Raw genomic sequence first — 27,989 nt, 5'->3', positions numbered from 1 at the left:
TGCTAATAAGTATTTGAACACCTGAAAAATGAATGTGATATTTGGTACAGTAGCCTTTGTTTGCTATTAAAGAGGTCAACCGTTTCCTGTAGTCTTCAACAAAGTTTGCTTACACTGCAGGAGGGATCTTGACCCACTCCTCCACACAGATCTTCTCTAGATCAGTCAGCTTTCTGGACTGTCGCTAAAAAAAAAACACGGAGTTTGACTCCTTCCAAAGATTTTCGATTGGTCTCAGGTCTGGAGACTGGCTGGATCATGCTAGAACCTTGATATGCTTCTTACGGAGCCACTCCTTGGTTTTCCTGGCTGTGTGCTTCGGGTCGTTGTCTTGTTGGAAGACCCAGCCACGACCCATCTTCATTGCCCTGACTGAGGAAAGGAGGTTGTTCCCCAAAATCTCACAAAACACGCCCTTAGTCATCCTCTTTTTAATGCAGTGGACTCCTCCTGTTTCATGTGCAGAAGAACACCCCCAAAGCATGACGCTACTACCCCACGCTTCAGGGTAGGGATGGTGTTCTTTGAAATGTACTCCTCATTTTTCTTCCTCCAAACACGCTTAGTGGAATTATGACCCAAGAGTTCTATTTTGGTCTCATCTGACCACAAGACCTTCTTCCATGACTCCCCTGTCAACCAGGTGTCTTTATGCAGCTAATGACCTCAAATGGGTAGATCTGATTCAGAATGATACATGGAGTGCAGGTGGACTTCTAATGGGCGGAATAACTGGTCTTTCAGGGTCAGAATTCTAGATGATCACAGGTGTTTAAATACTTATTTGCAACTGTATCATACAATACAAATGAATTGTAAAAAAAAAAAATCATGCATTGTGATTTCTGCATGTTTCTTTTTAGTTTGTATCTTGCACCTACAATGAACATTTCAGACCCCACCATGATTTCTAAGTTGGAGAAAAAGAAAAAAAAAACACACACACACATATATATATATATATATATATGCATTTTGAAGATAGCCATACATACATGAAAAAAAGGTGACTTATACTCTGGAAATACTCATCTCCAGACGGACCTTGAACCCAAGCCCTCTACTTTTTTTATTAAGGACATCTTTGTGACAACGTCAACACCTTTGCCCTTTGCACACACTGAGAAGAACGTGCCAACATTTTTATGATAATGAAATAACTGAAAGCAAAGGCGCTCAGATATGTATGTTGCTGACAAATACACTTGTCTTGCCTCAAAATTCTGCTTGTTGATGTTATATAGGAGCCCATTTCCTGTTTTTAATACCCTACTTTAGTCAAGACATAACTGCACTACTATAAGCGAGCCATCTGGCCAACTTACCGACAATCCGCAGTGAGCAGATGTTCCCCTTGAAGGGAAGGAAAATCCCCCTGAGAGCTTTTAGGGCAAATATGACTTTCTCTCTGCTGTGATGGCAAAAAAAATCCAATAGTGGACAGTATTCTGCCAGAAAAAAAATAAAATAAGGATCCACTATTCAATAGTGACTATTGGGTAACTTGACACCAAGAAAAAGTGGAAAATCTGTTAAATAGATATAAAATGAAGCTACTTTGGGAAAGAGTTGCTTAAAACAGATAACACATTATTTTTTTTAAAATAGAATCAACTCTCGGGATGTTTTTTCTCTAAAAAAAACAAAAACAAACAAAAAAATGGATTTTTAAGGTGTTGTGCGCTATTGGAGGTGTCCCTCAAAAGTTGAAAGTAAAATATTTAATGTATTAAGTATGTGTTAACAAAGCCCAACTGAGTTCAAAGAGCCTTCATGCTCTATTTTCCACGGTGCCTTGCTTATACTATTAATACTATAATTTTAATTTTATGAAAGAGTGGGCTAGTAAAATTATGATCACAGGTCATAACTGGCCCCTGGGATGGACTTAGACACTCTTGCTGTACCGCGTTATGGCAAACCCTGAGGACAAAAAGCATACCGTTCATTGAAAAACAGTCACATCCCAGGAAGATAGATTTGCCTAATTTGATTAAATATCGGATAGGTTAAGTTGGGTGTAAAGCACTCCATTGGTGGTGAAGAAATGAGAAAGCAACAGTGTTTAAAGCCCAGTAGAAAAAAAAAGACTATCAGGGTTGAAGTTACGCTTCACTAGCTCCTGCTCGAATTTGCATGTCGGCGGCTAATTAGACATGGAAAGTAGGCAGAAAAGAAAAAAAAGCTGCGCAGGGAGCATGCTTGGCTGGGATTACTCTCCATGTAATGAATATAGATAGCTGAAGATTTGTCCAGCAATAAGCTCATCGCACTCCGGAAGGTCAGTACGATAATTTTACATGATCATGGGCTCGTATTTGCCATCATCAATTACAATTCGTCTTTGCGAAGATCACGTCCAGGCTAATATTGGACACTATTTCCTGAATTTGGATTAAAACCGGCTTTCGATTAAGGTTCTAAATTTAGATGAGGACTTTCAACCTCAGTGGAGTTTTGACATGAAATGAATTTGTCTGCAATCATACTCATCACAGGATAGACTGAAATAAATAACTAATTCTATTAAATGCACTCAACCTTTGTGTTTAAGAAGTTTGGACCAATTCCAGGGACTTTTCAAAAATTCACTTGAGATTTAAATCTTGCAGTGCAGTTTCTTCAACGCGTCTACTTAAAAGGAATTCTCAGAATATATTTCCTTCCTTATAAACATGAATCTCTTGGTGAAATAGAAAGTCTGTATTTGCGAACTTTTCCTATGGCTCTGACATACCTGTATTGCAGGAGAGCAGCAGAAAAAACAATATTTTCCCTGAAAGGTCTTCAAGTATCCAACCAACGTATATTTTCTTTAATCTAGAAGCAAGAACAACTTCCAGGTTCCAAGTTTTGAGTATCACCGGGACTTTTTGGAATGCAACCCCTGCTAAAAATAAAGGATTGCTGTATTTTGGATAGTTTTCAATATAAAAAATGCAAACCTTCGTATGTAGTTATTGCCAATGTTGGAGATACGAGCAAACGGAAAGAAAAGAAAGACAAACTAAATTGATAGGTCTTCGATGATGGGATGGTGTCATTGTAGTCTGTAGTTTGTAATAATCTTTGATCTGTGCAACCCTTTGAGACACTTTGTGATTAAGGACTATACAAATAAACATAACTTGACTTGACTAGAGCATGTTACATGTGTAACTAGCATGCTCTAGTTACATGTGTAACTACCATGCTACCAGGCTATACAAATAAACATGACTTGACTTGACTAGAGCCTGGTAGTTACACATGTAACTAAAGCATGGTAGTTTCACATGCTATACAAATAAACATGACTTGACTTGACTAGAGCACAGATCAAATACTATTGCAAACTACAGACTATTATTACACCATCCCATCATCTAAGACCTATCAAAGATCAAAGCGGCTGCCTTTCAAGCAGCTCCCCTCTTATCTCCCACTTTTTGTGATTTATTGTTTTTGTGTCTGCTTCTATCTTTGGTGGTTTTCGTCCCGTTTGACAACTACACTTTAGATTACTTTCTATCCTATGGACATGGGTTTTAACGCACAAAAATGCGTTTATTCGAGGAATCAACTCCTTGCCCTGAAGAATTCTCATGGCGGCGTGAAGAGGGGGCCTATCGTGGATGAAGAGCCGGAGCTAGCTAAGCGGCTAGCGGCGTTATAAGCAATGTTCCCTCTAAGCTGCGAGCGTGCACCATCGCACACGGTCTGCACATTCTCAGCGCACAAGAAAATCGAGCCAGTGCACAAAAATCAGGGCTCGAAATTGCTAATTAAGAAGCAAATTAAGTCAAAGTTACAGTGCATGAAGGTAAAAGTACACGGGTTCCTCTGACGTTGTTTTCTAAGTGCGGTATTTTGAAGTCAATGTCGAACGAAGTTGAAAAGTAAAGTCAGTAGAGTTTTTCGAGAACCGGCTTCTTCGGCTCGGCAACTTAAGAGAACATGCTCTTTCGGGTCCCAAACGGCTCTTCAGGTTGTTTTTGCTTCTTTAATCCCTACACGACCAAATATTATGTAAAATTGTGCACAAAATGACTTAAAGGAAGGGGGGGAATAGAACAAAAAAGAAAAGAATACCAAAATGAAAAAGTAGTGAAAAGCTGAGAAAAAAGAAACAAAAGGAAGAGAAAAAAGAAGGAAAATTTCAGAAAAAAAACAGAAAAAAAGAAAAGAAAGAAACAAAGGAAAAAAAAAAGTAAATAAATAACAAAAAGAAAAAAGTAACAGCTAGGAAAAAATAAACACAATGAGATTTGTTTAAAGGAATTTAAAAAAAAATGGAAAAAAGACAGGGAAAAAGAAGAAAAAGTTTGTGTTGCATTCAAATAATTTCCAATTATACCAAGTCAATCTTGTTGCCAACATTGTACTTCCACAGAAAAATGTGATTACATACAGTTCTGTATTTTGCAACCAACTAAATAAGCCCCCAAAAATGTTAGTCAAGTGAAGTCATTTTTATTTGTATAGCCCTTAATCTCAAAGAGTCTCAAAGGGCTGCATAGGTTATTGCACAGACTATTATTTCAGACTATTATTACACCATCCCCTGATCTGAAACCAACATGCGTCAAAAGATACCAGGAAAAAAAAAAGAAAATCTTGTGAAAGAATTGTTGTAAAAACATATGACATTTGTAGGCAGTAAAACCTTTGCAATAATACATTAGTCAATTCATTCAAAAGTGAAAAAATGTTTTGCATTGCCAGAAACTCAGCAAAATGTAACGATGTCAAGTTTTGGACATATTTGATAATGATTTAGTTGCCACACTTGGGATTGCCATTGCTCACTGTTGTTTCACGCGTTGCTCACCGACTTTGTGTGAACGCTCAGACCCGTGGAAAATTAGAGGGAACATTGGTTATAAGTCTTCGGTACTGTCCGTAATCATGGTAAATGTGAACTCTATACCAAATTAGACCGATCAACTGGCTGTGCTGGTGAAAAACATCAAAGCGCACAGGGAGTGCAGTTGCTGTGTTTTACGGAAACGTGGCTCACGTTTATCATCCCGGACGCTAACGTGTAGCCACCCGGAGCTACCCGGACCGGAGCTATCCGGAGCTAACCGGCTTCAGCGCCGTTAGACACAAAGCCTGCGGGAATCGGAGAGGAGGTAGACTCGCTAACACGAGATGGTGTATCCCTGGGCACAAAGATTTCCATCTGCCGCAGGGATGTTGAACTTTTAGACTAGCGTGTGACGTCATTCACTCCGCTAAAACAGCGAAGAGGAGGTGGACTCGCTAACATGAGGTGGTGTATCCCTGGGCACAAAGATTTCCATCTGCCGCAACATGACTTGACTTGACTAAAGCATGGTAGTTACACATGTAACTAGAGCATGGTAGTTACACAAGTAACATGATAAATATGACTTGACTTGACTAGAGCATGTTACATGTGTAACTACCATGCTCTAGTTACATGTGTAACTACCATGCTTTAGTCAAGTTTATTTGTATAGCCCTTAATCAAAAGGAGTCTCAAAGGGCTGCACATACCAAAGATTATTGCAAACCGCAGACTATTATTACACCATCCCCTGATGTAAAACCTACGTGAGGACAAGAAAAAAACTCAAAAAACATGAGGAAAATAAAGAAACCTTGAGAAGGGACCGCACATGAGGTAATCCCCATTCCAGGATGACCAGGCTGCAATAGATGTTGTAATAACAATTAATGCAGATATCATCAACTGGAAATATTCAGATTCAGATTCAGATTCAGATCTACTTTATTGTCATTCTAGTACACGTGTATACAGAACGAAATGTCGATACATCTGACCCGCACAGTTTCCTTGAATGTACATATATAAATAAAATGTTGTATTGAGTTGGAGTATTGAGTACTAATAATATACTAAATAATTATGGCTATGTATAGTATTTTACAGTAGCGCAAATAGTGCAAGAGGAGCAGCTAACCAGATGTGCAAAATGGGCAGTCAGGTAAACAAGTCAGGTAAACAGTAACAATAACACTGTAACAATAACGCTGTAAGTACAATAGTGCAGAGAAACAGATGTGCAAGGAGTGGCTAGCTATAAAGAACTGCCAGTAGTGCAAAAAGTCAAACAAAACCAACAGATGTACAGATTAGCAGCAGTTTAGATTTACTATGTGTTTGATTGACCATTTAACAGTCTAATGGCCAGGAGACTATTGTGGAACCTGGTGGTCCTGCACTGCACACTGCAGTACCTCTTCCCAGAGGCTAGCAGAGTGAACAGTCCATGATGGGGGTGAGAGGGGTCCCTGATAATGTTCTTAGCTTGGGATAGGCAGCGCTTCTGGCCAATGTCCTGAATGGAGGGGAGAGAAGTCCCGATGATTTTCTCTGCTGTCCTCGTCACCCTCCTCACACTACCCCAGTCGGAAGCGCTGCAGCCTCCACACCACACAGAGATACAGCTGGTCAGAATACTCTCTATGGTGCCCCTGTAGAATGTGATGAGGGAGGTTGGGGGCAGGTGGGCTCTCCTCATCAAATATAGGTTATTCATAAGCTATAGAATAGAAGTATGTTTTAAGCCTAGATTTAAACAGTTCCACTGAGGTTGCAGATCACATCTCAGGGGGAAGGGCATTCTAAAACATCGGGGCCCGAATGAAGAACGCTCTTGAACCTGTGGTTCTCTTCTTCGCTCTTGGGATCACTAGTAGACCAGCATTTTCAGAGCGAAGGCTCCAGACAACAATATAGGGGGAAATTAAATCTGAAAGATATGAGGGAGTAAGTCCATGCATGATTTTGTAAAATACCAACAGAACCTTAAAACTACACCTTAAGCTAACAGGGAGCTAATGCAAGTTAGCTAAAATCAGGGTAATGTGATCAAACTTTCTTACGTTAGTCAAAAGCCTCGCTGCAGCATTTTGTACCTGCTGCAGGCTCTTGATTTTGGACTTCGGGAGACCGGAGAGTAGTGCATTACAGTAATCGGGACGGGAGGTAACAAACGCATGAATTGTAATCTCTGCATCGGACTGGGACCGCATAGGGCGAATTTTAGCAATGTTGCGAAGATGGAAAAAGCTTTTCTAGTAATTTTCTTAACGTGTGTTTATAAAGACAGATTCACTCTGGGTGATATTACATTTGTCAATGTTCAGAGCAGTTTTTGAGAACAAGTCACCCCATTCAGATGGACCAATAACTTGCATTTTCTGTCTTTTCAGAGCTAAGGCGCAAGAAGTTGAGCGGCATGCATTCTTTTATCTCAGTGAAGTCAGGCCTCCGATATTCATTTTGATATTGGCATTCCACAGGGCTCAATACTTGGTCCCCTTCTTTTCAGCATTAAATGCTTCTGTTAGGTGATATTATTCCCAAGTTTATTATCAGTTTCCATTCTCAACTGTATGTTCCACTATGTTGATGATATTTGCAGGCCTACCTCACTAAGATAAAAAAAGATTGATGTCACTTAACTTCTTCCGCCTTACAAGAACAGCTTTTTTTCCATCCATGCAACATTGCAAAAATGTGCCCTATGCTGTCCCAGTCTGATGCTAAGATTATAATTCATGTGTTTGTTACCTCCTGTCTCCGTTACTGTGATTTATTACGATCCGGTCTCCTGAAGTGTAGCATAAAAATCATGCAGCTGGTACATAATGCTGCAGCAAGGCTTTAAACTAAGAAGGGAACGTTTTATCACATTGCCCTAATTTTGGCTGACCTGCACTTGATCCTATCAGTTTAAGATGTGAGATTGAAGTTGTGTTGGTATTATACAAAATTATGCATTGCCTTGCATGCTCATGTTTTTCAGATTTAATTTCCCCCATGTTTCTGCTCGGAGCATTCTCTTGGAAAATGCGGGTCTACTAGTGATACCAGGAGCCAAGAACAAATCTGCAGGTTCAGGAGCATTCTCCATTTGGTTCCTTGGTGCTGTGGAATGCTCTGCCCTCTAGGATTTGATCTGCAACCTCAGTTGAGGTATTTGAATCTAGTCTTAAAACACACTGATATTCTATAGCCTATGAATGATGTTGACCTCAGAAAGCTGTCAACTGGACATTTTGTTATTAACTATATTTAATGTTGATAATGTCTGTGTATTGTCTGTTGATGCACTTGCAACATCTGGTTATGCAAATAAACATGACTTGACTTGACTAGATGACTTTAAATCCATATAATTCGTACAAAGAGCAGAAGAAACCCTTCTGGTGAGGTAAGTTACGTCTCCCTTTGCTGAGGTAGGTGTGTTTGAGTGTATAAATCCCGTAAGGCATGGCAGCGCTGCACAGTGGCTTCACAATAAGTCTACTTACAGCCATAAATTGATGGCCGCTGAGCTGTGGTGCTTGTATTTCTTCATTCAGTCTCACGGAAAATGATTGCCTCCCTGCTCCGCCTGTGCTCATCGTCGCCTTACATCAGCCTGCAGTATGTGCGCACCGGAGGGAGAGATGCGGGTGGTTTAGGTCTTTTTTGGTGGTTGTGGAGGGTCGATAACGCCGTCGTCCTGCATTGTAATTGTTGATCATGCACTTCCTTACTGCAACTCTTTATGATTCCTCTCCTACTCAAGGAAATAGGAATAGTTGTGCTTAATCTATGTTTCAGATATTAAATAGACAAGCAGCAGTTGCCATGACAACCAGGCCCAGCCTTTCTTCTGCAATTGTATCATGAGTTGAGAGCAGCACATAATGAATTGATGGCATTTAAAGGTCAATTTAAAAAATATTTTTTGTTGTGATAGAAGGTCTTCTTGGGACAAACTAAACTAGTTCATTCCCATTTTCCACAGCTCTGTATCAACCGGCACATAAGCCTTTAGTTTTGGAATGGCCTACTTCAGGAAAACATTTGAGGTCTATTCATTTGTTTCTAAGAATCATAGTTGTGTTCTGATTTGATTTATCATAATTGTGGAGAAAAAAAGTTAACTTTGTATGGACCTTTAAGGAAACGGTAACATCGTGCGAAAATGGCAATTTAGACCGTGTGATAGTCTATGTCAGGCGTGATGTCACAGTTAAAGCTGGAGGCAAAATAGTAGTACTTGCGCTGGTTAGAAGACACAGAAAAGACTGCTATCATAGCAGCGGGTTGTTCTGTTGCGTGTTTGCGTGTCAGAATTGGAGAAAAAGCGTTAGTGATTGTAAATTGAAGTTTTCCCAGCAGACATTCCTCATTAATGAAAAACAAAATAATTGTGGTAAATGCATGAAAGCAAAAAAAAATATTGGACCAAGGCACTCATCCAAATTGTTCAGGTTTGCAGCACAGTATGAGAAATTAAACTTTTACGACAGTAGCTATCAAGTCCATATTAGTTATTATACAAGCAAAGTATCTTGTTGATTTTTAGGTTCAGCTAACTGTTAGAGTGTAGCCTAAATGCCAAGGATAGCCTTGTAAACACGTGCAAAAAAAAACAGGCACACATTGCAAACAACTATTGGACATACATTGAAAAACTTAATTAAATGAATAAAAAAAACAGTAGATACATGAATAATGAAATGTATCTAATGAATTACTTGGATTGTCTGCCCAAACAATTATTTGTAATTACGTGCCTGTTTTTATTTTTGACTCATGCAAGTGTTTACGAGGCTACCATTGGCATTTAGTTTACACACTAGCATTGAGCTAAAGCTAAGAAAATAAGATATTTTGCCAATTTAATTTGTAATATGGATTTGATAGCAACAATTATCCATTCATTATCTGCACCGCTTGTCCCCAGTAGGGTCGCGGGGGCGCTGGAGCCCATCCCAGTTGTCTTCGGGCAGTGAGCAGGGGACACCCTAAACTGGTTGCCAGCCAGTCGCAGGGCACACAGAGACATACAACCATTCGCTCATGCACACCTAGGGACAATTTGGGCCGGCCAATTAACCTGACGTGCATGTTTTGGAAATGTGGGTGGAAACTGGAGAGCCTGGAGGAAACCCACACAAATGGGGAGAACATGCAAACTACTCACAGGAAGGCTGGTTAATAGATTTGATCATATGACCTCAGAACTGTGCCACGGACGTGCTAACCACTCAGCTGCCGTGACACCCAGCAACAATCATAAATGTTTAAATTCTCTTACTTGATATGAAGTGTGCAATGAAAACTGAAGCATTCTTGATGAGTAAGAAATTGCCACGTGACCATAACATTTAAATTTATGCATGCATTTAAAGTTTATTATATGATTTGTTAATTAGATATCGTAAAATCGATCAAAAATAATGAATTACTAAATATAATATCTGATTTATTTGTAGGAAACACGAAAGAAAACATACTACATTTCAAAATCTACACCAGCTCAGCCTTTATCGCATACAAGGTACAGTATGTAAAAGGTTATGGCTTTTATCATATGTCAACAGTTAAATTATGAATTATTTAGAATATGAATAATTCAAATATCGAATAAAGTTAAAAAAGTTATGACTTCTTACCTCCCATGCATAAAACAAAACAAAAAAAAAAGACAAAAATTCAGTCTTTTTGGCATAAGGCGAAAGGGCCATAACCAGTCATGGAGTGATTTTGTAACCGATTGTCCAAATATTTTGATGTGCTCTGATTAAAATAAACTTAGAAGGAAACCGTTACTCAACCAGAGGATGTATGCATTGTCTATATCAGGGGTCAGCAACCCTTTGGGTGTGGAGTGCCACTTTCAAATGTCCTTGTAAATCAGTGTGCCACACCAAGATTAATGCCTCGCACAACATTTTTTTAATATCCAACAGAGCTGTAATTTTACACCAGTCCAAACATACAACATGGATATACATTTTAATCGTATAACTCAGTGTTTTTCAACCCTTTTTGAACCAAAGTGCACTTTTATTTATGGAAATGTTCCGCGGCACACCGTCCATCGAAAATGTTTGAAAATGAAGTTATGTCAAATATTTCACTGTACTAACTAATAAGCAGATTATTATTATATAATAAGAAGAAAATAGATAGATAGATAGATAGATAGATAGATAGTAAATAGATAGATAAGCCAGTCGAAAAGTTCGACGTCCCTGCAGCAAATGGAAATCTTTGTGCCCAGGGATACACCACCTCATCTTAGCGAGTCCACCTCCTCTCCGCTTTCCACCTCCTCTCCGCTTCCCGCAGGCTTTCGTGTCTCTGTCTAACAGCGCTGAAGCCGGATAGCTCGGGGTAGCTCCGGGTAGCGCCACGTTAGCGTCCGGGATGCTAGACGTGAGCCACGTTTCCGTAAAACACAGCAAACAGCACTCCCTGTGCGCTTTGATGTTTTTCACCAGCACAGCTAGTTCGTCGGTCTTATATAATAATAATAATAATAATAATAATTTCCTTGTATTGTCATTCTGTGTAACAATGTACACAGAACGAAATGTCGATTGCACCTGACCCGTTGTAGCGAGCCGATGCAGCCGCAGCCAACAGAGGGCGCCGCCGACCACTTTTTAAGTCTTAGGAATGACTCGGCCGGGGCGCGAACCCGAACCTCCCAGTCTCAAAGCGGGCGCCTTACCATCTAGGCTACTGAGCTGGTATATGGTAGAGAGTTCACATTTACCATGATTACGGACGGTACCGAAGACTTATAACCCCGCTAGCCGCTTAGCTAGCTCCGGCTCTTTATCCACGATAAGGCCCCCTCATCACGCCGGCACGAGAATTCTTCAGGGCAAGGAGTTGATTCCTCGAATGAACGCATTTTTGTGCGTTAAAACCCTTAACGATAGGATAGGAAGTAATCCAAGGCATAATTGCCAAACGGGATGAAGAACACCGAAGATAGAAGCAGACACTTAAAACAATATATCAAAGAAAAAGCAAAATAAGACTGAGCTGCTGGAAAGGCTGCCGATCGCGGCGGCGCCGCTTTGATCTTAAATGATATATACTTAAAATAAAAAAGAAAGATGTACTTTATGTTTTTATTTTTTACAGTGCAATCTTAAACTGCTTTGTTAAACAAATTAAGTTATTAAATGTACTGTGCTACCCCAAGAGCAGATAATTAGTACATAAAAAGTATTGAAAAATCTACTGCCAACTACTGATATGGATGACTATAACAGTTCCTTGTCTGAAGATTGCAAAAATACTGAATAATGGCCTGATTTTTTTGGAACGATAACATTGGGCAAATTCCAGCGGCACACCAGACAAGGTCTCACGGCACACTAGTGTGCCCCGGCACTATCTATCTACCCTGGTCATATCCCTTGAGAGGGGTGACCGACAGCAAGACAACACATACAAAAATAAAGAAAATTAAAAAAGAAAACAAAAACTGGTTGAAAAACACTGATATAACTGACGAGTTTTATTTACATATATATATATATATATATATATATATATATATATATATATATATATATATATATATATATATATATATATATATATATATATATATATATATATATATATATATATATATGCCCAAGCAGACCAGCCAGGAGCCCAGGTTGGCCACAATATTGAGTAATGATAAAAGTGATAGATGACTCACGAAAGGCAGTGTAGAACTCGTGCAGGCTTAGGTGCCCGTCGTTGTTGTAGTCATCGTAGCGTAGCAGGTCCTGCATTGTGCAGTGAAGTAAGCCGTCATCAAAGTGCTCTTTCATAGAGATCTAAAAAAACCATCATGTTAATTAACAAAAACAAACTGCAAAGTAAAGTAAATTTCAAAATTCTATTGTAGCAAAGTTTTTGCACGAATACATTTTCTATTGATGTTTGTGGTTTTTGAGCCAGGGCTTGTTTTTTACATTGGAAAAATTTTACGGCACACCACTAACCAAAATGTTATAAAATGACACTGAACAGTATGTTCAATTACAATATAATTTATAATACCCCCAGCTTTTTACAGCACAGACACTTGACAATGGCATAATATTTGCAGAAAATGATTCATAAATGTTTAATACAATTTTAGATTTTAAAAAGAGGCATTGGATAATATCTCACGGCACACCTGACGATCTCTCACGGCACACTAGTGTGTCGCGGCACAGTGGTTGAAAATCACTGGACTAAAGCACCTGGTCCAAAACAAAGCACTGGTCTAAAACACTGCACATGTGTCAAGGCAGATTAAAGGGATGTGACAAATTTAGTTAATAAATTTCAGGGCCTCTGCCATACTACAGCCCCATGTTCCACTAATAGCGTCAGATCGACCACTTGCGTGCATAATAAATATTCTCCCACCAAAGTGCAACACTTTTTTTGTGCCATAAAAGCAAACCCACACTTGTGTCTACGTCTTCAGGGACAGCTGCATTTATCTTAATTTTCATTCCATACTTAAACCGTCAAAATTCTTTTCTGAGGGACGTCCACATTAATGATTGCCAGTCGTCTTAATCTTTTGTTGTATCTCAACAGGCTAAACCCACAGAATATATTTATATTTTTTTGTTCTCTAGAAAGTCAGCCGTTAATCACTCTTTTTAATTTTAACCAACCAATGACCGTCTAGCAACAATGGTAGTGAGATGACAGAAGAATAATTACTTGCAATGTTTTATTTAGATTTGGCAGGCTCTAATTAATTCTGAAGCGAGGATTGTTTTTGTTTTACACTACATCATTTTGGGGGGTTATTGTTATATTTTATGTTTGTAATAATTCGCTGTGAGCTCAGTGAAGCCAATTGAAATTAGATGACTGTACACATATGTCTGACTGGTAGTGTGTGTGTATGTGTGTGATCCATCCATCCATAAATCTGCACCACTTATCCTCAGTAGGGTCGCGGGGGTGCTGGAGCCCATCCCAGCTATCTTCGGGCAGTGGGCAGGGGACACCCCGAACTAGTTGCCAGCCAGTCGCAGGGCAAACAGGGACGGACAATTCGCTCGCTCATTCACACTTAGGGACAATTTGGACCGGTCAATTAACCTAATATGCATGTTTTTGGATTGTGGGAGGAAGCCGGAGTGCCTGGAGGAAACTCAAGCACGGGGAGAACATGCAAACGCCACACAGGAGGTTCGATCTCATGACCTCAGAACTGTGCCACACACGCGCTAACCACTGCACCGCCGTGATTCCCTGTGTGCGTGTGTGATATGAAATACATATTGAGAATATTTTTTGAAATGAAAGATGAACAGCATCTTTCACATTGTGATTAAAGAGGATGTAAGGAACATTGACACTTTAGACATTCTCTATGCTGGATTACCCAGGACACGAATAGGAGCTATTGAACAAAAACAAAAAAATTATGGAATATATGAAAACATTCGCTTTCAAAATTGTATAATGATTGAATTAATATTCTGTTACAATTGACTGAATTTGACTCGCTTTTGGTGACTGTGTGAGTGATCCGATCGGTTTACTTTCCCCCAACAGTTTCTAATATGTTTCACTTTAAATTTTAACTCTTTACCCCCTCCCCCACACCAAAGGTGGGGGAGTGGTTGCTATAGACATCGCTAAGAGCAATCCCCAGCAGGATGGTTTTTTGTTCTCTGTTTTCTTTTGGGGCCAGAAATTTTCAACAGCTATTTGGGAGCACATGCTTCTTTTAGAGACCGTTCTCTTCCATTGTTTTGTTTGAATTTTCCAGTCTGCGTACTGCTTACATTAATCCCTTAGGTCAGTTTGAGCGTAAGAGGCTAGTGCATGCTGCCAGAAAGCGTCTTGAGGAACAAAGACAACAAATCACCATTGCTTTTGTTCAGCAAGCCAAAGCATCACTTTGCTTATTTGTGCCAGGGAGTCCATGGGACTCCTTGATTGTTTTCTGCAATATTTGGCCCCCCCAAAAATGGCATCATCTTTCTGGCTTTAGACTGACTTCTGTTCTGTTTTTGGTCAGGTTGTTTTCCTGACCTATATCTGCGGACCAGTTTTACCTGCTGATCAAGAAGTGATATGAGAATTCTTGATTGGTTGGTAGATCAGATTACAAACCAAATTACAAATCAATATTGGTCGTCTTCGAATAACCGCACTGTTTGCATCTTGCCAAAAAATGTCCCTAACACATGTTGAGTCAAAGTGTTTTTTTCCATTACTCTTAATTGGTTTTCTCAAACACCTATCTTCCTCTTTATCCTTCAATTAAATTTAGCCCCTTGTGTTGTGTTTTGTTCAATATTCGTATGTAGATTTGCAGAAGATGAATTCTTATAAAAAGTGTGTGTGTTTTGATAAAAAAAGAAAAATACAACAACTGCCTCGGTAAAGGAAGTCACGATTTAATTGTGCATGAAGCCACACTTGAGATTGAAGGATTTTATACATTTGACTATAAAAGATTTTATACGATTGAATACAAGTTACGTTTATTGAGTGCGATGAACATTTTCACCGAGTAGGCCCAAGTTCAATGACAGGTCACACTGATCCGAATGCGGAATGTTTTGTGTAGTTCTGTTGATAACAGGACTCTGACGAAGGACGGCAGGCATTGTTTTGATAAATGCTCTGCTGTTTTGAGTTTTTCCAGACATCGAGGCGAGGTGGTGGAGCCCACGTGGAGGCTTTCCTGGCTTGCGGAAAAACGTGGGCTGAGAAGAGAACGCAAGAGATCGAGAGAGGATGCTTGACAGAGACTCGAGCGACACTAATTCGGCTAATTTGGCCATATTTGATGGAGTTCACTTAGTTAAACTATTTAAGAAATAAATCTGCCCCCGTGTGGAAATGTTGGTCTCTTGTCCATCTTTTCCATCAAGAAACGAGCGTGCATTGTTAGGTGAATGTAGGTTGTGTTTGGTTAATGGAGTCAGATAACTAACTTGAACAATTTGGTAAACGGTACATTTTAATATTTATTTCCTAACAAGATTATAAGATTGATCACCAGGTTTTTCAGTTGTGTCCCGATAAAATATCTAAAAACTGCTGTGGTGCTCCAAAAGGTGAGGCAAATTTAATATACTTATAATTTAGTGTATTTAATATAAGATCTTAAAATTAATTTGTCAATTATTCATAATTAGCCTACAATGAATAACATTTTGTCAAATTATGTTTGGCACCACCCACCTTGTTCAGTTCTTCGCCAACCAGTTTTCCGTCCAAGTTGACGTCCAAGTATTTGAACATTGTGTTCACCCGCCCCCTTCTGTCCTCCATGTCTTTCTGCTGGTTCTGTTCCTTTTCGGGGTTTCTTGGTGTAGTCTTCATGTCCAGCAGCATACTTTTTAAACGGTTGTACTCAGACATGGTGCACGCAGTACCTGAAAAACAAGAATGGTCCAGATAATTCAGCTGGATATGTTCAATGACAAAGAATTCAAGAGAATCTACTGGCTCAGCCAATGAAAATGACAGACAGGGAAAAATAAATCACAAACTTACCATGTTTGAAAAATAAATAAAATAGTTATATTGATCTGATGTTTTAAAACTATGGAATTGCCATAAGCTTGAATGAGTCACTCAGTAGAAGCATTTCACAAAAATGATTCAGTTGAATCTTTATACAACCATACCTCTACAACAGGGGTCGGAACCCTTTTTACCCAAAGAGCAATAAGAGCAAAATATTTGTATTTGTATTTTTGAGAGAGAGAGAGATACTAGTTTAAATACTTTAACAACAATTATAAACATTACATTCTCTACTATCAATGTGAGAAGTGTGAGATCAAAGGTTAAGGCTCACAGTGTTTTATCGTTCTTAAAAACTATCAGAACGGATGTGTTTTTACTACAAGAATGCTGCATCCCCTTTCTAAAAAATTATAAACAGTGGGAAGAGATTTGGCCATATCCGTCATTATGGAGTGGCTCGAATGAAAACCATAACGATGGGGTAGCCATTTTAATAAACAACCCTCAACTCATCATAAAGGGGAGTACTGTGATGAGAGACGGATGCGCAATCTTAGCAAGACTTTCTTATATAGGGAATGATTTTAACCTCATTAACATATACGGCCATGCCGACAGACAACTCAGGTACGAACTTTTAGAGGAGATCCAGTCGCATATGCTAGGCCATCAACCACTAATCGTGGGAGGAGATTTTAATTGCATCCTAAGTAGGAAGGATAGAAAGAGGACCGATGAGGAGTTTAAAGTAGATAAAACATCAACGTTATTACAAGACATGTGCCGGACATTTAAACTGGTGGACTGTTTCAAATCCATACATCCAGGAGAGGAGGGCTTCACCTGGTTCAGTAGTGACAATGCCAGAGCCTCTCGAATAGACTACATATTTACAAGGGGTTTAGCACAGAGTGATGCAAGATTAATTCCTGTTTTTTTTTCGGATCACTTGCTACTGTCTTGCTCTCTCTCATTTCCTTCAGGTATGACTGTTGGGAAGGGTTTGTGGAAGTTAAACTGCTCCCTGCTGGAGGATGAGGCTCTAGCCGCACAATACAGGGAGCTGTACAAAGACTGGCAGACCCTTCAAGACTCGTATGATTCACGAGCACAATGGTGGGAAATGACAAAGAAACGAACACAGACCTTTTTTAAAAATGCAGGGAAAAACAAGAAACTTAAAGAGATGAAACGCATGTCGGGACTACAAAAAAGACTCCAACGCTATTTCATCCTAACAGAAAAGGGGATGGACTTTAATGATGAAATCAAAGAGACCAAACAAGAACTAAACGCTTTGGCGGAAATAAAGAGCAAAGGCATCATAATAAGAAGCAGAGAAAGAGAAATAGAAGAAGGGGAAAAGTGTACACACTATTTTAAAAAAAAAATTATGAGCAAAAATGAGGGGCTTTTTAAACTTCAAAACGAAAACGGGCAAATAACAAAGGAAAGTAGTGAAATAACCAGATTGGTCGAAGACTACTACAAAAAATTATTTGAAAAGAAAGAAACACATGAGAATGAAATGGGGCATGTATTAGATCATATTTTAAGATCAGTGCGTCAAGACCCCTTTTTAACATCGGACTTTACCTAAGACCAACTGAATGATTGCATAAAGACTATGAAAAAAGGCAAATCACCCGGGGAGGACGGACTCAACCTCGAATTTTACCGGACTTTTTGGGATATTTTAGCACCAGATCTGATTACTGTTTTTAACAAATTTTCCAGTCGAGACAATATGCCAGACAGTTTCAGAATAGGGATAGTTTACTCTATTGCACAAAAAAGGAGACAAAATTGACTTAAAAAACTGGCGACCCATAACGCTTTTAAACGTGGACTGTAAAATTTTCAGCATCTCTAGCAACACGAATGTCTGTAGTCTTGGGAGACTTGGTTGATCCAGACCAAACCTGTGCCATCGTGGGAAGGAAGATCAGCGACAGTCTCATGCTGATCCGTGACACCGTTTGTTATGCGAGAGACAGAAACATGCGACTAGCGGTCCTAAACCTAGACTTTGAAAAAGCCTTTGATCGAGTCTCGCATCAATACCTCTTCAGGGTATTGCAAAAATGTGGTTTTTCCCAAAAATACATCAAGTGGGTAGGACTGCTATACCGAGACATCTACAGCAAATTCATGATTAACGGGAATTTATCGGAAGCAATCGAGATCAACTGCGGTGTACGTCAAGGTTGCCCTATGTCTCCCCTTCTCTATGTTCTTTGCATTGAACCTTTGGCACAAATGTTAAGAAAAGATAGATTTGTCGAAGAGATCAATATCCCAGGAAGTGGGGGAAAAATTACCAAGTGTGTTTTGTACATGGATGATTTTAATATTTTATGTACTGACCGCGCATCTGTTGGAAGAGCCCTTGACTTGACTGACCTGTTTGGGAGGGCGTCTGGGTCAAGGCTAAATAGAGAAAAATCACAAGTGAAGTTTTATGGAATGTGGAAAGAGACAGAAAAGGCAGGACTCCCGCTGACGGTGTTGAAGACAGACCAGAAAATCCTAGGGATAAAATTCAATGCGGATGGAGGAGGCGAGACCAACTGGGATGACGTGACAAGGAAAGTTAAGCAAAGACTTGTTTTTTGGTCACTAAGAAAACTGACAATAGAGGGGAAGGTCCTAATCATCAAAGCGATCATCCTCCAAATGCTTTTGTCCATCAGTTTAGTTTTTATGCCCAAAAGAAACGTGCTGTTACAACTGGACCGAGCCATCTTTTGCTTTGTCTGGGTCTCAAAGTGGGAAAGGATAAAAAGAGATACAATGAAAAAGAAAAAGGAAAAAGGGGGGAAAGGAGTGCCTGACCTCCAGCTTTTCCTTGGAAGCAAATATATCTCCCTCCACTTCCAAAACGCTGTGGGCCCACCCAACAACCCGAAAAGTCAAGCGATGACCTGGTTTTGGATGGGCTCATATTTGCGGAAGCTAAAGCTTGTACCAAACAATCGTTTGATTCCAGTTTCATTTAACTTGCCACCAACACATCTCTTTATTCGGGATTTTTTCAAGAAGTTTGATTTGGAAACACAAGAATGTCACACTTTACAAAACCACAGGGCCCTTATTGCTATTGTGCAAGCGCGAGCAACAGTAAGCCCTGTGCGGGGGCTTGCGTTTGGCCAACCTACAACGGTTTGGAGCAACGTGAATCATCCTGCCCTCCCAAACAGACTACGAGACTTGTCATGGATGGTGGCTCATGAAGTTCTCCCAGTCAGAGCCGTAATGCACCACCGAGGAATGTCAGCGACTTCGACGTGCCCTCGACCTGGCTGTGGCGCCCAGGAGTCGGTGAGGCACCTTATTTGTGAGTGCAGCGCTGCCGAGGTCTTGTGGACAATGGCCGACCAACTAGGAAAGTTCCCGGACTTGCCAGCAGGGGAGGTGCCTGATGCACAGTACGTGCTTTACGGGGTGAGTCGGTCGAGGAGGTCTCGGAACGACTTTGCCAGGGACTGGCTCACTCTCGCCGCCATCAAGGACGCCATCTGGACCTCCAGAAACCTGCTGGTATGGAGGTGCAGGCAGATCCCCCCCGTGGCTGTGCTCCAAATGGCTGCAGATACCATACAATCTGCGAGCGGCGGACCTAGGACGCAGCCATAAAGAAGACTCGTCTGCACCCACCCGGAGGGGGGAACCGGAGCTACACTGTGGGATTCCCGGCAGCAACGGCCTGGGTTGTGGAACCCAGAAGGGAGGGGACCCACACAGAAGGGAGAGGACCCACACAGAGGACTGGAAGAATGCTGCTTGGGAGGGTGGGATGGCAGAGCTATGCCCTTGCACAATAGTATTGCCTTTTACACGCTGGTTAACTACTGTTAAAAGAAAATAACTCTGAAATTGTTTAATTGATGTTGAAAATGTCAGGAAAAAATGTTAAAACGTCATATCGTCACGTCATATTGTCAGATATAAAAAAATTGTGAATATGCTTGATGGCTGTTGAGATTGTCGTGTTTGTTTTGCTGCTGTTGGTGTCGGTGGATTTGTTCAGACCGAGGACAATCGACTTTGGCCTGGACGGATCTATTGACACTAACAAAGATGTTATATAATGAAATTGTGAATATGCTTGATTGGTAATAAGATTTTTGAGAAGGGTTGTTCAAACATCACATTTTGTTTGCTGTTAAAAACGTCATATTGGAATATAATATTGTGAATGTGCTTAATTGCTGTTGAGATTGTCATGATTGTTTTCTGTTATTAGTGTCAATAAATTTGTTCAAACCCAAAAAAATTTTGAGACAAAATTCAGCAAAACCTCCGAACTGCGCTCCAGACAAAAGCAAAATTTTGAGCACATTTTATTTTTCTGTGTGACATTAGATGATTTGATAACATTTATGAAATAATAATAATAATGCCAGAGCTTGTGTCCCATATCGACAAATATACCACTTTAAACTTGTCTCCCTCCCACAATTATTTAAGATCATTGAGGCTTATTTTCACCTTCGTGTTTTAAAAATAATGGTTTCAAAACAGGGTGCCAGCAAAGTTATTTTGTAAATATTTTTCTTTTTCGCCTTATCCCTGATTAATCAGTGGTCAACTCCCACACACACACACGTGTGATTGCTTACAGTAAACAATGCGACGATAATTCTACCCAACCGATGTGTTGCAACACCTGTTGTTGGGAGTCATTAGGTGACAATACCCTTCATTTACAACCCTTAACGCCGAGCTCCAAGCAGGGAGTCAATGGGTTCCAATGTTGTTAGTCTTAAACATGACCAGGCCGAGGCACAAACCAGCGACCGACCCCAAAGCCACCAAGGTGATTGAAGTTCTTTTGTAAATATGTCACATAAAAATGCAAACAAAAACTTCATTAATGTATTTCTCTTCAGTAAAGTCGGCATGTGTGATATAGAAAGGAGCATGATGTGTGTGCATAGATCCGCCTATCCCTACCGCCCACTTAATCAAAGTGTTGAGTGTGCTTGGCTAACGTTTGGGGGCAATTAGTTTGTTTTGGGGTTTTTGACAAAAATGGTCTCAACAGTGAACATACATCATTTAATGAGTTACCATATAAAAGATTATTTAGTGACATACAGCAAAAACGGAATTTGTGACACCTTGACTGTAAACTTTTGGTCAGACTGTGCGCTTTTTGTATACTGAGCCGAACAATTTGCCATGACGAAAAAGCTTCTGCGTAGCATGCACCAAACTCGAGGCTGAGCACATCAGATTTGGAATTCTACATCGAAAACGGTAGCATTTTATCACAGAGTCATACATATATTTATATATATATATATATATATATATATATGTATATATATATATATATATATATATACTCATGAAAATAGCGATATATGGCTTGCGAGCCATAGGTTGCTGCTATACAATATATACAATCTATACTTGACACACGAATTTCGATATACATGATTTATTTCGAACAAAAATCTTGTTCGACATCAATTGGAAAATCCAAGTTACGAGCATTCCCATAGGCTACGACTAGAGGCCACTCAAGACCACTCACCGCTCATTCCCAGCATTAACTCTCCCAAATAGAGCATGTACTTCCCGCCATCAGATACTTTTTTAATGGCACTTGCCTTCCGCATTTCTGTAACATTTTGAAGGTGAGGCAGAGAAAAATATTCTAAGATAAGTTTTTTTTCTAAAAACTTTTAAAAAGTGAAAGTGTTGGGAGTCCAGCTAAATGGGCAAAAGGAATAGATAAGACCTGAAACAAAAAAATGTTTGTGACTACTTTCCTTTAAAGTTACAGTAACTTTAATTGTAAGTATACAGTTAAGTTCTTACGAATCATTAACAAGCTCTCGATCTCTGTTACTCTTCCCGCAATTTTCCCGCCCCCTAAACACTTAATTAGGAATGTGTTCATAATAAACGGGCATATTATTTTGTTAATATTGTCTTATTACTGCACTTTATTTTTAAGACCTTACCTTTCTAAAAATGCCCAATCCAAGACGTTCTCAAAGTAAATTGAATGCTGTGCTTAAACCTTTTGGAGAATATGGACGGTTTTGGTCTCTTTTGAAAGGTATCTTTTGTTCCAATATATAAAATAATCCTTGCTGAGTTGGAACACACAGAAATAGAAGGTTTTTATTCTCGCCTGATTTTTTTTTCGCTTCTAAATACCTGCAAAAGTGTGTAGAATGTGCAATGGCGTCTTAGCTGGAAAACAGGTGAGACAATAGCTCTAAGCCTTACCTATCAGAATGTGAAAAAGTACACATTGTATTTTACACATTTTCATAATGGTAGGTGTAGGCATTTCCAAAAGTGGCCATTTGCATACGACCGGGTCACAGTCCTTAAAACTTATACTTGTGTATTTTACTGCCGCCAATTTTTAGACATTGTTTAAGAGTTTAAATTAATTTGTACATGTGAATCAATGCGAGTTATAATGGTGCATAAAAATAATTCACTATTGGCTTTGTGCACGTTTACCTCTGGCTCTGATTTGATACACACTGTAAATGTGTACATATTTACGTTGAGAATTCTTTGGCTAATCAATGTGTCAATCCACATTTGAATCGGTCACTATTGGCTAAAGACTTAAAACTGAATCGGTAATGATGTTGTTTTCAATGCAGGCCCTCATAGGTGGTCAATGGCCAAGAGAGGTGTCAATCACTAGGTCAGGGGCTAATGGAAGTATTGAATATAATGTGAAGAATCTATTTATTTGTAAAGGGGAGTAATGAAACCAAACAGACAAATACAATGAAGCTCATCAATCATTGCAGGAATGTACGGGTGCTTGAAATCCTTGAAAAGGCTTGCATTTTAATCTTGAGTTTTCAAGGATGGAAGAGTGCTTAAGTTTTGGGTGAAGTGCTTCTAAATACTTGAAATTGCTGCCATGTTTCTCAACAAGTCTGCTTAAAAATGATGCAGATAGGGCTCTCTGGTGGCTTCACTTCTTCCCCCATGATAAACGGCAGCTGACATTATAGTTTGTATGGCATTATCCTATGAAGTGCCATTGCCCCCAACAGGTTGTGCCCAAGAGGCCAGGTGCATGCTACAAAAAAGAGGGTACTATGAAATGTTTATTAGTGCAAAGATTTTGTATTAATTATGGATATTTATAATGGGCCGCGCAAAAAATGAAGATAGCAACATGTTACATTGGGTATTTATGTATTATATTCCTTTTATTTTATTATTGTTTTATTTTTAACACAAGGATACTGCTGGAAGTGTGGATTTCCATACTGGGATGAATAAAGTATCTATCTATCTATCTATCTATCTATCTATCTATCTATCTATCTATCTATCTATCTATCTATCTATCTATCTATCTATCTATCTATCTATCTATCTATCTATCTATCTATCTATCTATCTATCTATCTATCTATCTATCTATCTATCTATCTATCTATCTATCTATCTATCTATCAAATAAATATGAAAATTATATAATAATTTAGAAAGGAGACATTTAATTTAATGTTTTAATTTTTTCAATTTCTTGCACTTGTTTCACAACACCGACTCATAGGATTTGACAGCCTGCCACCTTCAATTAATTACAAGTAATCCCCAGGAAGACAAAAGGTAAACATGGACGTTTAGAGCAGCTCAAGCTTTTAGTTGTCCTTTTTGGGTGGGTATTTCACAGTCTTCTCAATGGCAGACGATAGATACCAAGCTTTCTAGAAACAGGGTTCTTAAACCTTTTTCAGCACTTTTTAATCACTTTCAAGGCCAATTTTCCAATTAATAGAGTAACATTAAAAGAGGAAATATGGTGTGAATCAATCCATGAGGTGACTCAGTACTGACTCTAGAAAAAAATAACCAGAAAATGTGATTAGTCCTTAACCAAATATTAGTGTATGATGTTGTATAATTTTTATTTATTTTTTTAGTTATTTTTATCACGGACAACATTCGATGACATTAAACTTAAAAGCTATTGTTGGCATAGACAATCGGTGGTCAACTTCTGGGGTACAGACTTTTGAGGACTTTTATTAAAACTTACGAAATAAAATAAAAAAAACAGTAGACTGTGTGAGGCAGACGTAGCAATAACCCAAAATGCCTTTAATTTGGACTGATGGAATGATGCCTGCATCTTTCTCCCTACTCTCTTGCCGTATCCGTCCTCGTGTTTAAACTCTCAACAATCTTTTAATCCCTCCATTACAATATTATTGCTTGCACAGTGCTCCTTGGGATGTTTGAAACTTGGGAAATATTTTTGTATCCAAAGCCAGATTTAAACTTCTCCACAACAGTATCTCGGAACTGCCTGGTGTGTTCCTCGTTCTTCATGATGCTCTCTGGGCTTTAAACAGACCCCTGAGACTATCACAGTGCAGGTACACAGGTGGATACCATTTATCATCGTTAGTCATTTAGATCAACATTGAATCATTCAAAGATCCTTACAGAACTTCTGGACAGAGTTTGTTGCACTGAAAGTAAAAGGGGTTGAATAATTCCGCACACCCACTTTTTCGTTTTTTTATTTGTTGAAAAATTTTAAAATATCCAATAAAGTGTGTTCCACTTCATGATTGTGTCCCACTTGATGTTGATGCTTCACAAGAAATTAGAGTTTTATATCTTTATATTTGAAGTCTAAAATGTGGCAAAAGGTCACAAAGTTCAAGGGGGCCAAATAGTTATGCAAGCTACTGTAGTCTCTTCTTCATCACTTATACACAAATATGCAAGGGATGGGAGAGCTTAAGATAAATGTCATGACTCAGTAACTCTACAGGCTGTTATGAATGTAAGGTCTTCTAAATTTCAGTCAGAACAATACACTGAGTTTTGTAACAAGATTTTTTTGTTGTCCTCCTGCAGATATGTAAATGGCAATGTAATCAAGATTGTCTCCTGCACTTGTTGATTAGAGCCCCAGTGTGTAGTAATTGGCTACTAAATGGCACTATGTTGTCTGGCTGCGACTTAGGTGTGGATTCCACTGTGTAAAAGAAAATCAAGTTTCTCAAATAACTATTAATTTAACATTAGTGAACTTGCCACATGACCGGAAGTGGACATCCTCACTCACAGCTGCGAGTTGAAACTTTTCTTGCACAAAGTTGCCCACAAAAAAAAAGTCCAAATAAATGTTTTTTTTTTTTTGTGGTTTTGAATCTTCAACTAAATGGTGCTCGTTAGAAACAACGGAAGGTTCCCAAAAAGATTTCGCCGTGACGGACGCGGTGAACACAAGGCTAACTGCTACCGCGTCAGAAAAGGGCAACATGGGGCCGAAGAAGGCGTTGACAGCAGAGGACAGTGGCAAAAAATACAAAGAAACTGGACTGTTTAGCGGATGAGATCGCTGATATGAAATTAAAGGAAAAAGGCTTCTGGACCTAATGGACAAGGTGAATCAACAGTGACTCCAGAACGCCGAGAAGGACAAGAGGATCGGGGAGCTGGAGCAGCGGGTCAACGAGCTGGAACCCCATAAATGGATAAAGAACGTAATCAGTTCCAGCCATGCTTGATTGCGTGCACGGTGGCCGTGATTGTTGGGGAGCCCAGCAAGAAGGAGACCAGATAGGTGGAACAACAAGTTGCATCCTTCCTCCTTAGCAAAGGGATTGAGATGGACCAGGGACACATCAAGGCCTGTCACACGCTACCAAAGAGGAACAAAAGACCACCGGCAGTAATTATGAGGTCTACCTTTGGTGACCAAACGTCCACTTTTTACATCCCGTCTCGGGTTTCTGGAGGGGGTTTTACAAATTCATGAAAATGTCCGGTTTGAATTATTTTTCACGAAACCAATTTGCGTGTGTTAAAATTGACTGACACTTTGTACGGAATACGACGGCAGTGGGTTGCGACGTATTCCCGGGGAGCCTGCATAGTGCTTTGTTCTGCTGTGCTCAGTAACAGAGAAATCGAGAATTCCTAAGCAAAAGTGCATCTTCACAGATGAGCTGCAAAATAAATTCTTCACATACCATCCCAGTCGAAAAAAATGGGAGGCAGAGTGTACCGTGCGCAAAGCTGGCACGAATGTTTTGGTGTCTAACAATGGTGGACCTGACAGCTCACACGAACACAGAGAAACAAAAAAAGTTGTGCATGGTGAGAATTCTTCTGATAAACTGACCGACTTACTTGTAAGACCTGGGAAAACAGAGGATGCTGTCAACGCAGCGGAGGGTGTGTTTGCGTTTCACACTGTTAAACTCCATAACCGTTACAGGTTACATGGATTGCACGAATGCCTTGTTGAAAACGACATTTCCAGACTCAAACACTGCCAAAACGTTTAGTAGTGCTAAGACCGTAGCCAGTGTAAATCCTGTTATAGTGCCCCACTCAGTTGAAGTCGTTCATGAAGCCCTCAAGCCAACACAAATTTTGTAGGAATCCGGCGTAACGAAGGTGGTTTTTGCATTTTTGAAGAGCCTGCTGCACAACAAGATTGGTGTGAGTTGAATAACACATATACTGAATAATTGTGTTCATCATGGGGCAGACACAATAGCTGTTGACCTCTAGAATGTCATATTCAAAATCTTCCAGCATTTCCATATTTACTCATTGCACTAAGAACCTGAAGGAGTACTGAGACATTGAATACAGAAGGATGTTTTCTCACAGCAAGGTGGCTGTCATTGTTCCCAGGCATTGAGAAAATTATTCAGATGTTTGCAGCTTTGAAGGCATTCTTTCTTTCTCAGCAATAGCCACCCATAATGATTAAAACGTTTTTGGAAAATGACCGTGAGATATACCTCTGGCATATGCACTCACTCATGTCTGTGTTCCACACCTACATTCAAGAAATGGAAAAGAACAACACCATTATGGAGGTGAAGAAAATTCTGAACAACATCCACACCATTCTTTTTGAACGCAAGAGCAATAACTTCTTGTCTCTTAAAGTTAAGAGACTATTAGCACAAAAGCGCAGAGATGGACGCGGTAAGGGCTGTGACCAGTTCTGTGCCGATTTGAAAGGCCTGCACAGTGCATGTCTAAGTATCTAAAGAAAATGATGACTCCCATGGAAGAGTTCTCATCGTTCCTATCAGGGGTCAGCAACCTTTAAGATATGGAGTGCCACTTTCAAATGTCCTCTTAAATCAGTATGCCACACCAAGATCAATGACTCGCACAACACATTTTTAATATCCAACAGAGCTGTCATTTTACACCAGTCCAAATATACAACATGGATAAACATGTTGTATATATATATATATATATATATATATATATATATATATATATATATATATATATATATATATATATATATATATATATATATATATATAGTTATATTTATAATTGTAATTGTATAACTCCGTGTTTTCAACCCTTTTTGAACCAAGCAAGGTACATTTATTTATAAAAAAGTTCTGAGGCACACCGGCCGTCGAAAATGTTTGAAAAATGAAGTTATGTCAAATAATTCACTGTACTACCTCATAAGTAGGTAATAAGTATATAAAAAGAAGAAAATAATACCTAAAATGAAAAAAAAGAATAATGTGCTTTATGTTTTTATTTTTTACAGTGCAATCTTAAACCGCTTTGTTAAACAAATTAAGTTATTAAATGTACTGTGCTACCCCAAGAGCAGATAATTAGTACATAAAAGATATATCAAAATCTACTGCCTCCTACTTATATGGATGACTATTACAGTTCCTCGTCTGAAGATTGC

At 39.3% G+C, this 27,989-nt stretch overlaps 1 protein-coding gene across 3 annotated transcripts in view; it reads right to left on the bottom strand.

Annotated features, from left to right (window-relative positions):
• fstl4 (follistatin-like 4) overlaps positions 1–27,989 on the bottom strand; it is a 277,646-nt gene that overhangs the window by 70,343 nt on the left and 179,314 nt on the right. For all 3 annotated transcript variants that reach the window (XM_088321797.1, XM_088321798.1, XM_088321799.1), the window contains exons 5-6: positions 15,986–16,179; positions 12,486–12,606 (exon numbers count right to left, since the gene is read on the bottom strand). In XM_088321797.1, the coding sequence (XP_088177923.1) occupies positions 12,486–12,606; positions 15,986–16,179 (315 nt within the window). The remainder of the gene's footprint in view (positions 1–12,485; positions 12,607–15,985; positions 16,180–27,989) is intronic.

Source organism: Urocampus carinirostris, chromosome 17 (genome assembly GCF_059441175.1).
Source record: "Urocampus carinirostris isolate Australia breed hairy pipefish chromosome 17, RoL_Ucar_1.0, whole genome shotgun sequence".
In the NCBI taxonomy this organism is placed as follows: Eukaryota; Metazoa; Chordata; class Actinopteri; order Syngnathiformes; family Syngnathidae; genus Urocampus; species Urocampus carinirostris.
This window is presented reverse-complemented; position numbering and strand designations above follow the sequence as displayed.